The sequence below is a fragment of the Malaya genurostris genome, chromosome 1, assembly GCF_030247185.1.
Source record: "Malaya genurostris strain Urasoe2022 chromosome 1, Malgen_1.1, whole genome shotgun sequence".
Lineage (NCBI taxonomy): Eukaryota > Metazoa > Arthropoda > Insecta > Diptera > Culicidae > Malaya > Malaya genurostris.
Window position 1 is genome coordinate 156,930,895 of NC_080570.1, and position 22,269 is coordinate 156,953,163.

The 22,269-nt window shown below is 39.9% G+C and overlaps 1 protein-coding gene across 1 annotated transcript in view; it reads right to left on the reverse strand.

Moving 5' to 3' along the window:
- The window catches only part of LOC131426392 (homeobox protein B-H1), a 96,774-nt gene extending 81,461 nt beyond the window's left edge, over positions 1-15,313 (reverse strand). Inside the window, exon 1 of the mRNA XM_058589091.1 lies at positions 14,180-15,313. Within this exon, the coding sequence (XP_058445074.1) occupies positions 14,180-14,648 (469 nt within the window). The 5' untranslated portion in view covers positions 14,649-15,313. The remainder of the gene's footprint in view (positions 1-14,179) is intronic.
- Positions 15,314-22,269: the final 6,956 nt, after the last annotated feature.

The window sequence follows — 22,269 nt, forward strand, 5'->3', positions numbered from 1 at the left end:
GGCCTCAGTTTCAGCGATTACCTCTTCATTGCTTCTAAATTTTTTACCAGCGAGCATTCTCTTGAGGTCTGAGAAGAGGAAAAAGTCACTGGGGGCCAAATCTGGAGAATACGGTGGATGAGGGAGCAGTCACGTACCCAGAGGGGGTACCCTCCCGAAATCAAAAACAGATATATAATTATTTAGCAGGACTCGGACATGTGTTACAAAAATGAAATAACAAGACAGCAAATGTAAAGAAATGTAATACAATAACATATCCAGTGGAAAAGTTCAAAGTGTCTGTTAAAACACCCGTAAAAGGCACACTGAGAATTAGAATCAGCAATATTTTTTTTATCTTTGGGCCCCTCCCGAAACGAAATCCTGGGTACGGGCCTGTGAGGGAGCAATTCGAAGCCCAATTCGTTCAATTTCAGCATGGTTTTCATCGACTTGTGACACGGTGCATTGTCTTGATGAAACAAAACTTTTTTCTTCTTCAAATGAGGCCGTTTTTTTGAAATTTCGTCCTTCAAACGCTCTAATAACGCTATATAATAGTCACTGTTGATGGTTTTTCCCTTTTCAAGGTAGTCGATGAAAATTATACCATGCGAATCCCAAAGTACAGACGCCATAACCTTACCGGCCGATTGTTGAGTCTTTCCACGCTTTGGGTTCGGTTCATCGCGTGCAGTCCACTCAGCTGACTGTCGATTGGACTCCGGAGTGAAGTGATGGAGCCATGTTTCATCCATTGTTATATATCGACGAAAAAAATCGGTTTTATTTCGATATAACAGCTCCAAACACTGCTCAGAATCATCAATTCGTTGTTGTTTTTGATCGATTGTGAGCTCACGCGGCACCCATTTTGCACAAAGCTTTCTCATATCCAAATATTCGTGAATAATATGTCCAACACGTTCCTTTGATATCTTTAGGGTGTCAGCTATCTCGATCAACTTCACTTTACGGTCGTTGAAAATCATTTTGTGGATTTTTTTCACGTTTTCATCGGTAACAGCCTCTTTTCGACGTCCACTGCGTTCATCGTCTTCGGTGCTCATATGACCAGTACGAAATTTTGCAAACCACTTACGAATTGTTGCTTCGCCCGGTGCAGAATCTGGATAACACTCATCAAGCCATTTTTTGGTATCGGCGGCACTTTTTTTCATCAAAAAGTAGTGTTTCATCAACACACGAAATTCCTTTTTTCCATTTTTTTTCACAATAACAAAAGTAGCTTCACTCAAAATGCAATATCTCACAAAATAATAATCAGACAGCTGTCAAATTTATACACGTATCTTTTGAAGGTTGGTACTAACTGAAAATGGTATGGATTTAATTCTAGTGGCGCCCTCTCATAGAAACGATATGAACTTTTCAGCCGAGTGACAGCACGTTTAATTGGTGAATTCAACTAAAAATATAGCCATTTCAACAAATATTTTATTATTATTAAGGGAACGAATTGAATTAGAAAATCTAAATTAGCAAAAGTAAGATTTTTTTAGTTGTCTCAAAATATAACTAACTGAAAGTAGAAAATCAACTAATTTTTTCGCCAAAATGCTGATTTCGGTCTTTCCGTGTAGTTGAACAACGCTCCAGGAGGTCTAGGGAAACAAATCAGTCCGATCATGCTGACGTTCGTCGGACCCGAAAACTTTGCGCAACCAGTGTTGCCGAATGAACGAATTTGTTTTTTTGTTTTGTTCGCACCTAATTTCACCAACAATTTTGCCTTGGACCAGGCGGTTTTTGTTTCAACTGCGTTGAAACCCTCGGAAAATCAATCGATTTCGGTTGGTGCCTGACGAAACACAGAAATTTGCTATAGCTCAGCAATCGAACGGTGCTCTCGTTTGAAAATATGTTTGCCAAATTGATTATCTCAATTCCGACAATGTGTGACTAATGCCGTGACAGGTGAGTGCGTGCGTGTGTAGATCTATCGAATTATCTCCGAGCTCGAGCCCAATTTTCGTGACTAATCCATTGGGGATCGTGCTGCCGAAACGGCGAATCAGTGTTGTCAGTTGAGACTCACCATTACGTGCTTCTGCCGCCAACTGACGACGAACCGAGCCATTTAATGCCAGTAGGCTGGTAATTTTCCTCACCTACAATTTTTAATAAGCACCCAATCTTCGCTATTGTTGTTTAACCGAACACTTTTCTACTGCCATTAGTGTCTACACGGAGCAGCAGCATGTGAAATGTAGCTGCACTGCTGACTGCAAAAGACTTCCTCAACATAAACAGACCCCAAACACCCTGAAAAACACAATCATCATCATCATCACACGCTGTGCTGCACTCTCTCGGTGAGCTTGTCGTAAGTGCAAGCATAACAAGAGGAAGCTACGGTGTGCTACGGCGTCGTCTCCTTCACGGACGGCAGAATTATGCAATCCGGTCGAGGGAATAATTAATAAAACCATACACACCTTTCCGCCGACGCCTCCGCAATTTTACGAAACATGATCGAAAAGAAAACTGTGGTTTACAATTAGAAAAAAAACTGCGACCTGCTACTATTTGGTACCAGTCAGTCCATGGCATGCTGAGTTGGTGACGTTTGTTTAGGGGCAACAGAAAAAAAAACAAACAACGTGCTTCGTTTAGCAACGTAACTGATACGAACAGAACAGAACCGGCTTCGGTTCCGTGGGCTCGCGTGCATTTGGCGCGATCATTTGTTGGAGCACATAATTAGACTGCATGAACCGCATAACTAGCCGCGGATAGCAGCTAATAGGTGCTGTGGAAGTGGGCTGTTTGCTGTCTAATCTTGTTTTCGAAAAATCGAGTGATGTTTTTCCAATCGTGGCTGTTTGAAATTCATTATTTTCGTGTCGAAAGACGCACAAAACCAAAAACAAATATTTCCTCGACAGTGCCGCCGAATCGGAATCGATTAGGGGCCAAACAGTAGGAACATCAGTTTGAAAATCCATCCAATAAAAATGACACGCTCGGATGGGCCTTAATTTTTTTTCTGTTTTACGCCATTTTCTCCGTGGCCGTCCAAACGCGACCACCGGACCGTCTAACGGGTTGACTTTCTTCCGTTTTTTTTTTCTAGAAATGCCATAAACGCCATAAATGCCGTGTCGCTGCGTCCATAAATCGAATCAAAAAATGCCTGCGAGCACTTGCCCATCCGCGAAAGTTCATGCCAATGGTGGAGCCCCTGATTCTTGAAAGGGCCCCGATGTTTTTGAGGGTGATTTCTTTACAGTTGTTTAACCCCCCACAAGTCCGATTGTGCCGCGCTGCTCTTCTGGGTCTCTGGGTACACCGAATCCGTTGAAGTTAACACTCCCAAATTAATGAGCGTATCATTGCCCAGTCGAAATAAAAGTTAAATTAAAATGATAAATCGTGTGGCTTCAGGCTTGGCTTGCTGAGTTTTGAAAACACTAAACCTAAAATTGCTTAGATTTGTATCAGCCCCAGCTAGCGGGGAAGAGGAGTAGGAGGAGGAGGCGGCGGCGGCACTCAGATAGCCACGAAATATGATTTCTCGTTAGCGTCGTTTCACCGCGGACTTATGACGGACCCCACATCCATGCGCGCAGGTCTATGATTTTCCCTTTTTTTTTTCTTGTCTCTCGCTCTCGTTTAACTTTTATTATTTGCTGCCTCGGCAACCGAAGCTTCTCTTCGCCTACTTGATGAATAATGGAAATAAATTTCGATAATTGCGGGCGCCCCGGGTCTGCAGTCTGTTTCTCGCCCCGTTGTTCCCGAACTCAACCGAAAATCGGTAGTTCCGAAAACAGCTCCACCTAGGCCTAGACCAGCCCAGCCCAGCCCAGCTCAGTCCGGGCGCAAAGTGTTTGTTTAGAACGGAAGTAGATTAATTTTACCAGCCATCAATTGAAGAAGCCGGGCAAATCGATCTGCCTCGATCGATCGATCGATCGATCGCTTTTTCAAGGCGATTTGCCGGTGATGGCCCGGTCGGTCCGACAGCTGGAGGTCCGACGGTTCGATTCGGGAGGTAGATTATCGAAATTTATCGACGATGGTAATTATTATTGAATTGAACGAGCCAGTCTTGCTAATGTTGTTCCGTCTCTCCGCCGTGTATGAATCAGGGAAAAATTTTAAGTGAACAATTAGCACCGGACCGCTTGGAAGTTCCTCATCTCGCAGTCCCGAAAGTAGCAGCCGCAGCAGCAGACGGGCTCCGGGAAATTGAAGGTCATGAGCAATATCCGGTTGTGCCTTCATTGTGCGGGGTCCCGTCCGGAGGCCAGCTTCGCAAACCCCGCGAGTCGTTCTAAGTTTTGTTGTTTTTTTTTTTGTTTCTTTGGTTCGGATTCCGGGCAAAATTATAGTCTGATTTGGTCGAAAAATTCTGAGCCCTCATTTTGGTACTAGCCGAACAGCGCTAATAGCGAGGCTGATTGCACGTTTTTAGTGTTTCTAATTGGTTTAAATGTTGCCGCGTTTCGGAGCGGTTGGTGTTTTTGCTGTTTTTTTTTATTCGCCGGCACCGACAGCGCTGAAAGATGGTTTTCGGCTTTGTGACGCACTAAAGGAATGCGTTTGCAGCCGACTAGAATCAATAATATCTCGGATGTTTCGATCTACAAGTCAAAATCTAATGATTTGGCAAGCAATATGTAGCTCTGAATGCACTGCCACGATCCTCACCGGGATCCACCTTTCAAACTCGAATCATCAGCCCAAACGCTCGAACAAAATCCGTCTTTGACGAAACTCAATCAATTAAAAAACCCAAACCGGGGTGCCGCGTGGCGTGAGAAATCGCGTTGTTCTCCGGGTTCACCCGATCAAGACATCACTTTCGAACCTAATCGGCTTCTAAGTTGGACTTCAAGCCAACCCCTTCGGTTTTTTAATCGGCATTGATCGGTGCGATGCAAGGAATGTTCAGCACCGAAGGGGTCAGAAGGGGACAACACACAGTTAATGGCTTTCGTCGCTAATCTGCTTAAACTGCTGCTGCTTATGAGTGAACCTTTCGTATTGGAACAAAAAAAAATTGAAATAAATTGAAAAGTCAACAGAACAACATCACTATCGACTTTTCGGTTGCGTGTGTCCTCAACAAGCAACGCTTTAATCCGTTGGCCTGTGACGCTTCGATAACTGTCAATTTTTACCCCTTGTCTCCGCATCGTCCGAGCAGGCTCTGGAAAAAAAATAAAAATAAAACACCCGACTCAAACCGTAACTATAACCTATAAAACGTTTAAAATTCACTGAAATAAAGCACCCGGTTCGGCTGGTTGGCTGGCCAGCAAGGAGAGAGAGAGAGAGAGAAAAATCACTGCTGCTGTTGAAAAATTAATTAAAGCAGAGTTTTGAAGATAACATTGTCTTGAAGAAATTAATTGGACCAGCTTATGGGCATTTGGATGGGTGAGTGGGTGCTTGTATTGGTGTCGATGCACATCACATCAAACGGTTGCGATGAGTGGTGCCATGGCAACGGTTTTGAAAATTTAGCGATTTAGCTATCTGTTTTATGACTTTTCGGGAGGGGGAGAAACAGACCAACGAAACATAAATATTGTATAAATAGGTTTTCGGAACGAAAACGCATGCCCGGAAGGGAAAAGAAGTCAAATCAGAATTAGTTATCTTGCTTTTGTTTCATATTTAGCTTTTATTTTAGTTTTCAAATCACTTCGCGGCTGCTGAAAAACGCATTAAAAGTTTAATTACAAATAAAAAGTGTAAAAGCGTTTGGCTCACTGACGCTGGGGTGCGGAAATGTGTTGAAAAAAGATTGACTAATTATGCTACACTAGTAGGTCGTTAGAGGGGGGTTTCCATTTTTTTTGGTCCAAGCCAATATTGTGGCATTGTGAGACGCGCAAAAAACCAAAGGGGGTAGAGTGCTTTCCCGGATTTTTTCCCACCCGGGCCGTGCGGGAAAAACAAAAGAAAAGGTGTCACTAATCTACCGAAATCTAAGCGTTAATGAATTTGCTAGTCCGACTATCAGCTAGCTAGCTAGCTACCAGGCGCATGACCCAACCCGAGGAAAGGGAACCTAAGCGACGCGAGAAATGGTCGATAATTGTGTCCATAATGTTATTTTTAATAGTCGAGCAGCAGCGAAAAGCAGTGGATAATTGAGCTTTTAGGAAATGGTTCCTGTTATCAGCTCAATCACCGATTCAGTCCCACTTTGATGGATACTTGTTCGGGCTATTTACGACGGGAAACGTTTGTTGTTTACGATTTCGAAACGGTGCGATTGTCGATTATGTCAGAAAGTGTGGTCGATTATGTTTTTTTTTTTGGTCGGGGGATTTTCCCCTCAAACAGTTTTTCAGAAATTGCAATTCAAATCGAAAACTGAGGTTTCGAACAGCTACTCCGGGCTTTGATTCGATTCAGCAGTCGTTTGCCTATCTGTGCGTACAGTAAACAATGGACGCGATAAACGTTGCTTCCACTAGCTGTGAAGTTCGCGTGAAGCTATCGGAATTCATCGAGAATTATGACCAATTTATAGATCTTATGGGTTTAAAAAATGAATGAGAAAATGTTCCTATCGAAGAGCAGAGTGGTAGGTTCTCTGCCAAACGGCCAAAAAAAGCTGTTGTAGTGGTACGAAATATGCTTGAAAGTGACGAGAATTGTAGGGAAAAGGGAAGCAGAATGGAAGAAAACTAAACGTGATAATGAAACCTCTATCGTATCGGTTTTTTTCATGACAGAATATGTCTCGTATTTCTGAATACTGAAAAGTCCGAAACTAAGATTTTCCAGTGTGTCTTTGATATTAGCACTGGAGCTTTCTCAGCCGTGTTTTGCTCCATAATACCAATATTTAGTAAATTGCGGTTAAAAAATTCGAAATGCTTTAAAACTGGATGTATATTTTTAGTCAAAAATCCAGATTTTTGTTGCACTATTGATGACTTTTTTATTCAATTTATGATAATTTTTTACTATCCTTGACTGTGTCCTCTTGTAATGGTCGCTAAAGTTTTACCTACCGAATTCTTCAAACGACATTGCCAATTGGAATTTCGAGGTGAATACCTGTTACTGTGGGGCGCATTTAGGAGAGTGATGAGTTTTTGAGCTTGATTATCTCTTGTTGTATCTAACGTATCAACATAATTTTTGCTACAGGCCATCGGAAATATGATCACCAATTTATGATAAAAGTTTCAGTTCTGTGGCATAGCCACAAATAATTAAAAGTTAAACTTTTCTGAAATATATCGTATAAACGAGTATCAAAGAGAAAAACTCATGACGCGCGTTTGCCTTTCTCGTACCAGCGACGACGGTTTTGGAGGCAGTAGGTGACATTTCAGTTCTTCGTTACCTACTGGGTAGATGGAAAAGGTTAGCACATGATTTATTCCGTATCAGGAATTCAGTTCCTGAATGTAGTTACCAGGTTCCAGAATCCGGAATCATTTCCAGATAAAGAATCGGGAGCGGGTCAATTCGTCGAAAGCCATTTCGCCGAATGCCATTCCGCCGAAAGTCGTTTCACCAAATAGGTCATTTCGCCGAAAGAGTCATTTCGCCGAAAGGGTCATTTCGCCGGAAGGGCCATTTCGCCGAAAGGGCACAAAGCCACCGAGCCGACGCCAGCTGAGTCGGCCGCCGACCCGCCGTCGGAAGCGGCGGCCTCTTGCATACAAACCTGTAACCGCCTCGTGCGCCCGGTCTACTCAAAGCTAGTTTTCTTTGCTTTAGTTAGGTCCAAACGAGCGGTAGCGAGGTCGGACAGCACATGAACCAAAACGATGTGGCGTAGCCGCATTAGATATTTTTTTCATTTTCAAAATGAAAATACCACATACATTTGCCTGGTACATACACCAATGCTAGCTAATAGTCAACAATTTTTCTTGGAAACTCCGTTCTGAGGTTCATGAATCTTTATTCAAGAGTACAAGAATCAATCTTTATTCAAGAAGTACAATTGGAGGTCAACAAAACGGGCGTTAATGCTATCATCTTTCATTTGTCTTTATTTTAAATCAATTCTTATTACGATTTTAAGACGATGTCAGAATTCGGCGAAATTACCCTTTCGGCGAAATGGCATTCGGCGAAATGGCATTCGGCGAAATGGTATTCGGCGAAATGACCTTGATCCACAGAATCAAGCATTCAGTTCCAAACGGAAGAGGAATTTCCTGCTGTTTCCGCGTTGTACATTCGAGGAAAATGACATCCGTATTGTGGAGAATCGAATGACAACGAGTCGGTTTTTTTTTCTCTGAGCCTCACACAAAATATTTGCTGGAATGTGTTTTGGTGACTTCAAAATGTGCAATATTCAATCGTTCATCAGATCTGCATTCAGTTGGAGGAAACTGTTCGTATTCACGTCAATCCGGTTATATCTCTGACATTACCCACCCGCCTTTTTTCAGTTTGAGATTTTTTTAGGTATCTGATTATTGCACTATAAACTAAATAAATGTATTAAGAACAATTTGCTTTGGTAAACCCATCTAAGCAATATGAATTTAAAAACCCCAAACTCTGAGTGAAAAAATCGGTCTTGGATTTTGAAAGCGAAAAAAAGTCATCCTAAAATATCGAACAAAAAATAAAAATTAGTTGGTTATTCTAGAGAAAAATCACATCAGTCTAGGTTTATTCGTTCCTATGGCTAGTTAGAACCGAATGAACAGATGTGTGATGTCAAATATCAAAATTTTTCGTAGCGTATTTTCAAACCCGAAACTAACCATCTTAAAGCGAAATTGAACGAATAATTCGTAGTATCTAAATTGTAAGTAAACAATTTGGAATCAAGATTTGGAAGCAAAGGTTGGATGTTTTTGAACGGAATTCCGCATCTTGTTATGCGGTGATCAGTTTGAAACAAAACAGATGAGCAATGTTTGTCGTAAACTGGTTATGAATAAGTGTTCGCAACATAATGTTTTACCTGGATACTTCACGTGTAGTATAAATACTTATTCAGAACATGTTTCAAACATCAGAATTGCTGCATAATAGTGCCATCTTGAGTAGAAAATCTGACAGATGAAGGAACCCGAGGAAGTCTGAAAACTGAAAATTTTCAACAAAAATCAAGTACAGTTGGTCCCACATTCTGGTGTTCGAGGTACTGAAAAAATGCATGGCTAGTGTCACAATTTTAGTTGACTAGTTCCTTATCCTCCAACCCATTATAGTTTTCAACTGTTAATAACGTAACAGTATATTTAATTTTCTTTCAAGTGTAAAATATTTCAACAAGTTCCCGTACGTCTCTGGAGTAAACTTTGTCAGATTCTTTCAGCAGCTACAGTAAAGATAGCCGCAACGTTTCTGATTCAAGTAGAGAATAATTGTAAAAGAAATTCTGTTTAAAAATACTCATCCATTCTCGATGTTACCACTCTACTAATTCGCCGATCTCCTAAAAACCAGCCACTGTTCGATGAAATTCATCGAATTTTAGACGTACACATCAATGAGAAACCAGTTGAGAGAATTTTTAGAGGGTAAACGTCATTTCTCTTTCGATTCTAGTAATCGTCGCCTCCTGCGATATCGACTGAACGATTTAGTTCCAGTTTGTGGCAGTTTTCGACTAGTGCAGATATATGTCGTTTTCGCTTGATACCGAACCTAATCCAGTTTCCACCGTAACTGCTGTCAAACCGTTTGTTTGAAACTAGTAATTTCGAACCTAGTTTTAACGTTGTTGAACTGAAAATCGAGTCAGTTTCGAACCTGCTTTTTTATATCAGGTTTGGTCAAACCCCCGTTGCTAAGTGCGAAATCAACATAGTTTCGTGAAAAGTGTTTGTTTGATGAACCTACCCTGGGTCAGTTTCAGTTTTCTCAAGCGAAAACGACAATAGATTCAGAGTTTTATAGATGCGAATTAAATTAATTGATGAAAAATGTAAAAAACGTGAAAAAATAAACACATTTTTTCTACTGACAATGTGTTTAAGTCAATTATAAGAGCACACCTTCAAGGTTCTGTGCGAATAAGGACGAGGACTTGTGACAGCTGTTGAATTTCGAGCTGAATCGTTTGGGATAGGAAACTCGGTTAATTTATACATTTTTTTTATCTTTTTAAAATAGGTAAAAACAATCTTGGCTCATCCAAAATGCCCACTAATGATTCAAAAAAATCTAATAAACAGTGAATTTCTTAATTTCAAAAGTTTATTTGTGAGCCAAAGCCGTGAGCACTTTTTTTTAAAGAGGAACACATTCTTGTTTTCTATTTAGGGGTGCAAATTAGAAACACAAGAAAAATACACGTAGAAATGTGGTCAGGTTTTGAAGAATTACAGCTCAGTCAATTTTGTATCAATTATTATTATTATTATTATGTCACCATTTGATTGGAAATATTTCTACGTATTGATTTGAATGTTCATAGCCATGTATTTTTAATTGTATACCATTGAAATGTTGATTAATAGCTAGCAGTGTCCTATTTTGTCAGCAAAAAATCTCCGGCATACAGGATTTCTCTGCCATAGTCGACGGTTTTGAAGGAGTAAGCGATGTATCAAAGGGAAAGCATCGCTCTGTTTGGTCAATCGATGCAAACACACGAATCTATAAATATAAGCAAAATTATAGCTAACGTTTCAGTCCTACGTGTAGCATGCTAGAGGTAGGTTGTTGCTAGACAGCAAGACAAAAAGTGCCATAAAACGATTTGAAGCTTCAATTGGTATGCTCTGATCTTGTGTCATGCAAGTTCGGATGAAACTCCATGTTATGTCGTTTCGCCTGAGAAATTGACAACTACCGTAGGGTAAATTTTGAGTGCATAAGATTAATTTCCAATTTTCATAAGATGAACTCGATTGATAATGAGAAAAAGTTTATCGCTTCAACCGAAATCGCAGAATGGTAGAGAAACGCTATAAAAATAACTGCTTGCATACAAAACTTGAACACAAGCCTGGCGAAGAGAAGCTCAAATATCGATATCCGTATCGCAAGCGTGTACAAACTTATAATTGCATACATTTGGGCTATTGATGTAATTTCGTCGGTTGCAAAACAAATACAAATCACGACAAATAGAGTCTATATTCTGGGTTCGCGCGTTCGGTTTTGGTTCCTAATAAAAATCAATCTAAGCAGCCTCTCGTGCATTTGCGAATTCAAAAGTGTGACGATTGATTGAACTATTTGATTGTAGATCATTAGAAATTTTGGTTGCCTTGTTCCACATCAATGGCTCGAACAACCCCGAACAATTCCACGTTTGCAAAGTAATTTATTTGTAAATTTCCGAATACTTTATTTATTTCCAGTTTGCCTTTGTTTAAGAATCAACGTTCTCGCAATCCTGCTGTGAAACCCATAGTTAAGGATGTACAAAAAAAAATAACAAATACAAAAAAAAAATAAGTTTCCTCTTTTGAGAAATGAGAATTTCGTTAAAGAATTTGTTCAACTATTCTAAAGCTTTCTGAAAATTGTTTAAGGTTTCTCAAGAAACCTCAGAAATCAATTCCCGCGTCCAAAGAAAGGAATCAAATATTTCTTACAAAACGGTGTAAAATGCTCTAAAACTTACTCAGCAGTTCGAGAGTGTCCACAATTTTAATTTGTGAGTCCTATTGAAAATTAAGTCTTACTGAAATATGATCATTATGATTATGATGAAATTGAGTCAATCAATAAATAACTTAAAACCATGAAGGATCCTGGTAATGTTGGAATCTTCAATATTCCTATTAAAAATCATCCCGATGTTGCCTTGAGGCTCTTGGTTTTTCATTAACTTACTTCCCTAAGAGATGGAAAAACGCTAAAGTAATTCCCATCTTCAAACCAAATAAAACTTCATTCTATTAGTACACTTTTTGAAAAAAAATATCTTGTTGAGAATAATGTCTCATATAAATGAGAACGGATTTCGTCTTAAACATCCACCTACTCATCAACTAGTTAGAGTAACGAAAAGCAAATATATCTACTTGGATATCCTCTGGAGTTGCTCTTTGTGGGATACGGATTCGACAATCACTATAAAAATCATCGTCGTCTCCCGGCATCCTGTCTCGACGCCATCTTGATGAGATCAAAATCGGAACTTCAAAATCAGCTGATTGCAACGTAAACAAACAATCAGTAATGCAATTGTTTTACGGTTTACCTCGTTTGAAGCACGAAAATTAGTGAATTTTGAGTCGATTCTCTCACAATAACTTGTCGGTTTAGCTGAAATACAGCAGACAGTGTTTTGAGACATCAAGTGCCGGTAATTTTCACAATTTGAGAGTCGCGATGAGTATCAAAACCTCGTAATGTTTGGGGCTCTACGTAATCGGTGTACTTTCAAATGGCTGGTGCTCACATGCCTGTGTCAGATGGCTGTCGTCCCCTTCAACTTTGAAGAATATCATACTTGACAGCTAAGTCAGTGACATTACGAACATCCACCAACATTCATCGCAGCAATCCTTGACTACGAACAAGAACAAGCAGCGACGGACATCGACCTCTTTCAAGCATAAGCTGCTCAAAATGTAAGTCGTAGCTCCGGTCAATCTGATGAGCGGAGTGATTCCCTGCAGCTCCATCGGTAATTTCTACACTCTTCTAGACATAGAATAAATAGTTTAATATTAATCGGATCAAAATGATTCACAATTATTTAACTGATCGTACTCTCCAGACTATCTATCAGAATTGTAAATCTGAATTGCTATCCGTACGAGTGGGTGTTCCGCAAGGTTCGAGCGTAGCTTCAATCTTGTATAATATTTTCACTTCTGATCTTCCAAATCGACCCGTTTGTTGTCAGTAATCTTTGGTCTGTGGCGATACAAGTCTGTTAGTCACAGGTAGAAATCTAAGAGTGATCTGCAGTCGTCTACAAAGTTGCTTATTTGTTTTCAATGATTATCTTTCAAAATGGAAAATTTCACTAAATGCAGCAAAAACGCAATTAATTATCTTTCCTCATAAGCCAAGAGCCTCTTTTCTAATACCAAATAATAATCACATCTTAAAATTGAATGGCTTGGAACTGGCATGGTCTGATCAAGAAAAATACTTAGGTTTAACGTATGATAAAAAAAAACTCATTTTCAGGAGTCACATAGAAGGAATCCAGACGAAGTGTAAGTTCTAAGTTCAGTGTTAAGAACAAATTAGTAATTTACTAACAAATTTGCAGATCTGCCATGCTTTATGCAGTACCAATTTGGTCAAGTTGTTTTTCCACCAGAAAGTAAACACTTTAAAGGATTCAGAATAAGATTCTGGAAATTATTTTGAGACGCCCTCCCTGGTTTAGTATAGATGATTTGCACAAACTCACAAATATAGACCTATTAAATGTTATGTCACATGATAATATAAGCAAATTCCGACAAAAATCGATGCATTCTTCAATTGAATCGATTCGCTCTCTGTATTAGTTAGTAAGTTAGTATATAAGTTCCTTTTCCTCTATTACACAATACAAGGAGGTTTACAATTTTCCCCACACAAAAATCACAGAATTGCGGAAGCAAATGATGTCCTAATGGTGATAACCAAATCATGTATACGAAAGGGCTGAAAAGTCACCGCAACTTGAATCTGAAAAATTTAAATTTAATTCATATTGCAATGAACAGTACACCGTAAAAACAGACTTTGTTTGTATAAAATTTACTAGGCGATTGATCAGTTCTCAGATCAACCAGAATTATGCCTTAAATGAAATAGTTTTTCGAATCATTCATTTAACAACTTTCGTAGTAACTCGCAAAAATCTAAAAGAGTTTCCCTGGATGCCAAACCTTACTCAGTTTCCACTCTAACTGGAAGATAAACGGTTTGTTCGAAGCCAGTTTCAAATCTAGTTTCAACGTCATTGAACTGAAATTCAAAACCGTTCTGAACCTGATTCTTTTCTCACACCGCCGTTGCAAACCCAACACAGTTTCGTGAAAAATGTATGTTCAGTTTTCTCAACCGAAAACGACATTCCCATTCTGATCGTCTCAGCATGCCATGAGAAAGCTTCACAACAATTCAAATGTTTAGACACAGACACAATGATCAGACACAGCCTGCTTAGTTGTTATTCCAAAAAAAAACTTCACTTCAAAAGAGTTGAAAGTTTGTCGAATGTTTTTCCCAGTGTTGTTTGAGATTTCCAGATCGATTGGCACTTTTCACAAGTCGAATTCTATTCTATTGATCATCAGACCGGGAACTTCTCACTCACCGTTACTGCAAACACTGGAGCTATCCAGGGGTCCGCTGTCGTCGCTATCGCCACTTTCGCTCTTCAGGTCCTGATCGTCGTCCGTGTGATTGCTGTGGTGCTGATGATGGTGATGGTGCAGGTGATGGTTGTGCAATCCCAGGTGAGGATGTTGCCCACCGGACGTCAATCCGGTTGCGCCCTGATGGAAAGGATGCTGCCCGCCCGGTACGATGCTCAGATCACGCGGACCCGGACTTGGCGTTCGTCCTTCGCTACTGCTACCGTTGATACTATCGGTTCCACCTCCGCTGCTTGTCTGGTGGTGCTGATTGTGCTGCTGCTGCTGCTGCTGCTGGTGATGGTGATGGTGGTGATGGTGGTGTTGATGATGTTGACTCTGACTTCCGGCCAGAATGTCATTGATCATGAACCGGGACCGCGGAGGCTGTAGCACAGCCATCGAGTTTCGCTGCACCGGTACCGTCATTCCGCCACCTCCGCCGGTGATATCCGACAGGCTACTAATCTTGCTTAGCTCGAAGGGGCTTTCGCCCGGAATATGCCACTGGAGCACGATTTTGACTGCTTTTCACGGACACTCACAAACGGAAATGGGTTCCTCCCGCGGCACACCGAACACCCAGTCAGTTACACTTCTGTTCTCACCTAGTCACTGATCACCGGTCGGAAGATCGTCGTCCTCCCGAATCGTGTCACACTCTTGATCGCAATCTTACAAAAAAAAACAAACTTCTCGAAATACTATACACTATACTTCTGCGCTTAATCCATCAAACGTCACTGCTTCAGCATGTCTTCTTCACTCTATCCGACACAGGTACACGCGGCAGAGACAGTCCTTCACGGATCACAGATCACAACGTCAATAGAAGCGACGGCCAAATTCGCAATCGCATTCCGTGTCTCGAAGCTGGAACAGATTTTTTCCGCAGATTCTCTCAGAACAACGCTATCAAGAACGCGAGCTGCGCAATTCCGACAAAAAAAAACAACAACGACACTGCGTACACACAACGGGCTAGAGAGAGCAGCGGTTGGGTTGATGATAGCTGAGTTCAAAACCTGCCGCCGACATGCAGGACAACAACGCACATGTTCTATCGATCAGCGTTAAACGTACACTAAAAAGCGAACACTTTTCCAGCGTCAACACAACCGCACCAGTAGACCTCTGCCGCAACAACAAAAAAATAAAATAAACCGGATCCGGTATAGCAAAGTACAAAACCGTAGACTCACATTGGGAGGGACGGACGCAACGAACGCAATGCACTCACACAGTCACACGCAACGAAACGAGAGAACTCTCTTCCTCCGTACCGAACCACCAGCAAAGTCTGCACAAAAACGGATCTGCCAAAAGTGGCGAACGAATAAACAAAGCACAATCGCCGATACATAGTAAAACGCTAACACACTCACACCACCCTGTATGACCAATGTACAAACTACGACGTGGAACAATGTTCGTGAACCATTCAACAAAATGCTCGGGAACAGCGATATGGACGCAAAGAGAACAGACCACGCCTCCCATCACAGAAAACATGTTCGACTACTTTGTTGTTGGAAACGAAGAACAGCAACGAACGTACGATTAGACGGGCAAACGACGAAAGAGAGACTCGGCGGGCGGAGCCTACTGCGCTTACACACCAACACAACACACAGCCGGATTCAAAAACTTGAATCTAATGCAAAGCAGGCAACTTGATGCGTTTTTTTCTCTCCTCTTTTTTTCGCACCGATTCCTTCGTCCCCGAGAGGCAATCACACCTCGACCCGTACGGTCGTTCGCGCGTTTTCGCAGTGCTCTCCGTTCGTATGAGCGAAACAAAAAACCAACGATAGCGTTTTTCCATCCCGGTCAGCAAATGCGAGCAAACGAGACAACCTGCGGCTAAATATCCTTATTCTTTTCGTAAGCCGTCATGTTTTCCCTCAATTTGCGCTATTAACTCCCTCTCTCTCTCCCCCTGGAACCAACAACCCACTCCGTCCGTGGCATCCGTTCCGATCCGATCCGGCTTTGGATGGAAGTTTTTCTCCGGTTTCCGGACTGAGAGTAGGGCGGAATTGCCCAAAAAAAGTACCACTTCAAGCTCACACCACATCGGGACGAAGGACTGGATCGGTGACGGAGACGGGGACGGAGCCGGTGACAAGGGCGAGTGTGTGGATGCTTTTAAACACAACGTGTAACAGTATAAAAGGTGTAATTTAAAATTCAAATTGTGAAAAACAGGAGCTTTAATGATGAAACGCGTCTTTGCTGTCGTCGTCGTCATCTGGGAGATCTAATGATGCCCTTTTTTTCCCACTCAACACTGCTTCGATCCGGTAGGGGTTAATGGACACCGGGGACGGGGTACGCTGTGCTGAAGGTGCTATCATCAAAACTTTCAAACCGACGATCCAGCAGAAACGCTAATCATCCGTTAATAACTTTAACACATGGCACTGCACCGTGGAACTGCTGTCAGCCGATGGTTTTGTGTGAGGGATCTGAAAATCATTTACCGGAATGATGAAGCGGGAAAACTTTTAGAATTTTCAATTCAAACAAACAACAACAATTTCAACAATTTATTAAAAAGTCACTAACTGAATCAATTAGCTGTCAAAAGTAACAATAAACATGCTTTCTGGTTTCCAAATATGTTGAACTGCTAGGTGGCAGATCAGTTTAACATATAAACTGTTAAGCACTGACGAGTCAGAGACGAAACGTAAAGAAAATGAATTCGATCGGCACGTCAGTAAAGATACTGTACTTCCGTACAAAACCAATTGGCGATCCAACGTTGTGTTTCACAACTACAGGCAGTACTTGTGCGAGATGATGCAAGGCAAAATAAATTTCCACTTGTAAAATCATTTATACATTATTTACAACATCATTTGTTCAGAGTGAGAAAAATATTTGCTATCCCTATTATTTTTTCAGCACCTAGGATTCTGTTTCAAACAATGAAAATTTTCATGAGCATGACCTAAGTGAGGCACCTCTCGCAGATGACAACGCAATTAGGTGAATAATTTGTTGCCAATAAGTGACGGTAATTTTGAATTTATTGCTCAATCTTTTAATTATTTTTTTGAGTACTTTGCTAAGTTCATATGAAGTTAGCAAATTTGAAATTACCCTAACTAATTAGCAACAAATTATTCACTGGGCTACGATTGGTTTTGAAGCATATATGGGAGAGGGGCTTCGCTAACTTCATATGAACTTAGCAAAGTACTCAAAAAAAAACTAGGTGGATTAAGCTCGTTTTTGAAAATTTGACGCTTGAAGCGAAAAGTTGAGCAAGGAATTGAATACATATTGCATTGTTAGATATACGAGGTCTGTTCAAAAAGTTCCCGGATTTTTTTAACTGCGCGCGTCTGGAGAGTCCGGTGGTCAAAAATTTTTTTTATTGTGTTGGTACATATGTCCCTAATGTATGGTGAAATTTTCAGCTGTATTCATTGTTTACATTCTGTCTTGTAGCGGCTGGTGTAGACGTGTTTTTTTGAGCTCGGCGATTTTTGTCTTGGTGACGTTGGGTGCTTCCACGTGGACGATTGTGCTTTTGTTTCGACATCATAACCGTACACCCATGTTTCACAACCAGTTATGACCCTTTCAAGTAAATTTGGATCGTCGTTGACGTCGTTTAACAGCTCCTGAGCGATGGTAATGCGTTTGTTTTTTTGATCAAAATTCAGCAGTTTTAGAACGAATTTTGCTGCCACTCGTTTCATGCCCAAAACATTTGAAAAAATATGATGGCATGAGCCAACTGATATGCCAACTTCATCAGCAACTTATCTAATAGTGATTCGGCGATCATCCATAATCATTTTTTCCACTTTTCATCGATTATTGACGTGCTGGGTCGACCGGAGCGTTCGTCGTCTTCAACGTCTTCGCGGCCATCTTGGAAACGCTTATATCACTCGTAAACACTTGTTTCTTTTCATAGCAGACTCACCGTAGGCTCTCTGTAACATTTCGCACACTTGGTTACACTTTATTTCATTTTTCACGCAAAATTTAATACAAATTCTTTTACTCTTCAATTCTTCCATTGTTTAAACTAACAAAAATCGCCGAGCTCAAAAAAACACGTCTACACCAGCCGCTACAAGAGAGAATGTAAACAATTAATACAGCTGAAAATTTCACCATACATTAGGGACATATGTACCAACACAATAAAAAAAAAAATTTTGACCACCGGACTCTCCAGACGCGCGCAATTCAAAAATTCCGGGAACTTTTTGAACAGACCTCGTATTCAGTTGGGCTTCTTGGATTTTGCTTACGTTGAAATGTATTTTCGTTTACTGAAGCTAGTTCAATGCGATTGACCATGATGGATTCGACTGGCTCTTTATTTTCTCTTTAAAAAGGTAATAGAATTGCTGGAGAAATCGGCTTTCGAACGAAGCTTCGAAGACCCATCAGAACAAATTGGCTCAAATGGCACGTTCCCCTTGATAATCGAAAACCCATAGTGTTATATACCATTCGACTCAGCACTCGAGTTAGGAGAGGTAGAGCTAACGGATGAAAAAATATCAATTTTTTTGCGAATATTTGTTAAAGCTTCAAATGATTTGCATAACACAAAGCCAAATATAAGCTCATACGATCCATTGAAAAATATTAGGTCAGTAATCGTGAACCAGTAGGCTCAGTAATAATGTAATCTTATTGACCCTTCGTTGATAAGCATCGACTAGCTCCGGCAAAATGCCATGGAAATAATAAAAGTTAGAAAAGAAGCAAACATTTGTTTATTTTCAGCACGTAATGATTTCTTGCTTCAATGGACTTTAATGCTTCATGGGATGAAGCAATAACAAACTAAATAAATTCTAAGCAACAATTCTGAGTAACTTTAACTTATTTTAAGAATCACTGAATATGCAAAATCGCTCAATATAGTTCGTACTGTAACTTGATATTTTCTCCAAACATAAACGGGAGCGGGTCATTTCGCCGAAAGGGCCATTTTGCCGAAAGAGTCATTTCGCCGAAAGGGTCATGTCTCCTGTATAACTGATGTGGCGCAGCCACATAACCGAAACCAAGATGGTTCGACGCCAGCTGGGTCAACCGCCGAACCGCCGTCGGAAGCGGCGGCCTCTTGCATACAAACCTGTAACCGCCTCGTTTGCCCGGTCAACTCGAAGCTAGGTTTCTTTGCTTTAGTAAGGTCCGAACGAGCGGTAGCGAGGTCAGTCAGCACATGAACCAAAACGATGTGTCGTAGCCACATTGGATATTTTTTTCATTTTCACTTAACAAACGGAAAATACCACATACATTTGCCTGATAGAATAGTCAACAATTTTTCTGGGAAACTCCGTTCTGAGGTTCATGAATCAATCTTTATTCAAGAAGTACAATTGTAGGTCAACAAAACGGGCGTTAACGCTATCATCTTTCATTTGTCTTTATTTTGAATCAATTCTAATTATGATTTTAAAACGATTTCAGGATTCGGCGAAATGACCCTTTCGGCGAAATGGCATTCGGCGAAGCGACTTTCGGCGAAACGGCTTTCGGCGAAATGGCTTTCGGCGAAATGATCCTGATCCACATAAACAAACATTGTCATGGTTACGACGAATGTAGCGATCAGACGCTTGTTGTTTTTTTTTCAAAAGACTGAAATTGACAGTGAACCGAATTCATCGAGGGGTTCTATTTAAATGATATATGAGAAATCGCAGACCACTCTATCTTGAGTTTATCTTTGACCATGCATCATTCAAAAAACGTTTTGTAATTTTTTTAGGGGGAAATTATTAGGAAATAAGTCGTCGAAGAAACATTTTCGAGGACACGTTTTAGAAATCATGATTTGCGGTGTCAACTGTATCTCAGCACAGAATTATCAGAAGTCAAAAAATTAAAGAAGCATAGCTTTAGTAGATGTTTCTCTTTTTATTTGAATTTTTTAAATTTTTTGAATTTTTGGTGGTTGTTTAAAGTCAAAACTGCGATTTTCTTTGAAAAAATCCGACATTTTGTAGCTGTAAAACCTCACCAAAGTAACAAAACACCAAAAGGAAACCGTTGGTGTTAGATATTTTATAAGTAGAAAGTGTGTGCAAAACTTGAAAATAATTCTGATAAGTTTTTAAATGTCAATGGCACCGTTTTTTTTTTTCGAGAAAAACCGCATTTAAAGTGTACTGTCTATAAAACATAATTTTTCTAGGGAGCGGGTAGGGTTTAACCGACGACACGACCTGCCACTCGTCTATCAAAACTGTATCGTAAATTTAAGTACCCCTCAGTAACTCGTACTGTCGAAACGAGTTTTCTTCAAAATTTTTCTGGAACTGGCAACTTGGACCGATGAATTATTATTTTGCGAATAATAGTTACCATAACCTTAGAGCAAATTCAGCAGCTGCAAGATTCATATGGGTGGTCTATAATGTAAATGAAACTGAAACAAACGTATCCCCAGCAAGCCGTTTTAGTTTTATTTATTCGACCAGTTCTACTGTCAAATTTAAAACTGGTATACGCTGCCGTTCTATTTTTTCTATATTTGAAAACACAGATAAAACGCTGCTGGGGCTGCCAGTATATTTTGTTGTAATTTCTAGATTTAAATTTTAAAACTGACATAAATTATGCATCTAGAACTAGAACACTACTGAATATGCCCTTAGTAACGTATAAATTACATTTGAAAAATATCAACAAAGCAAAACGAACCGAAAGGGGACATACACATGGGAATCAATTCCGAAATTAAACTAAAGTCGTAAATTCGAGAAATTCGGCACCAATATCCGATAAATCTTAACCTGATTAAATTTTGGAATGCTAGTGCGTTATCTGAGTATGCATGAGAAGGGAAAAACGAAAAGCTGAGTGCAAACATTATTATTATCTGGAAACCTATTTACTATTACGATGTTATTATGTTGTTGTTTTATAGTTTTTCTGAAATATTCTCACGCAAGCTAAGTTCTGTTTGCAGCTTACGTACCAAAAATAATGATCAGGCCATGAAAGGGAGTAAAGAATTTTTTAATAAGTGTATGAGTAGTACAATAGAAACAAATTTAATTAAACTTGATAATTTGATGCATTCAATTTATAGATATTTATTTCATGATCATTTCAAGACATTTCCAGTTAAGCGTAACATAATAATAGCTGGTAAAACAAAATTATTCTTATAATCATGATTATATCGAATGAAAATAGAACATGAGAAATTTATGAAAATAACTTTCCCTGCTTTTGCATTTTCCGCTATCTTAAGCTTATTTCGTTATACCAGAAATTGCGTACATACAATTGAAATGTTACTTACAGCGACCTTTTTATCAAATTACAGATCTCTCACTTTCATTTAACATTGCACTAATCTTGCGACAAAGAGCTGCCTAAAAAAATATGTTTAATATTGCTGGTAAGAGAATGATATGAGATGCATAATTTATTTTAGAACTTGCGAGCCGAACAAAAAATTAGCAGAATTCGCAATGCTGGTCATTATTGTGGGCCTAGACTTGAACTTCATAATTAGCTTCATCGTTAGCTTTTAGATTTTTACGCTCCACTTTTATTGTCCAGAATATGTTTTCTGTTTTCCGTAGTTTTTCTGATCCGTTTGTTTATATATATTGGGGTTCCTTGGAAACAAGATCATGGTAACTAAAACAGTGTCGCTGGAGAACATTATTTTTATCATTAACAAGGGGTCACTAGAATTCTGGTAACTGGCGGTAAATCGTCCACGAACACTTTTATTTTCGACTTTTCTTCGGAGTGTCTGGTCGTGTCGTCGGTTTAACCGATGACGTTTAACACTTTCGAAAAATAATGTTTATTTTTTTGAGAAGAATGTTTTGTTAAATTTTGACGAGGGGAGTAAGAGATAATTTGAATAAAAAAACTGTTTTGCCTTTCTCATATAGAAAGGTTATGCAATCACTGTGAAAACCGACTTTTGAGCCGAAACCCGGAGGGTCGAGTGTCATATACCATTCGACTCAGTTCGTCGAGTACGCAAAATGTCTGTGTGTGTATGTGTGTATGTAACGTCTTTTGCACTAACTTT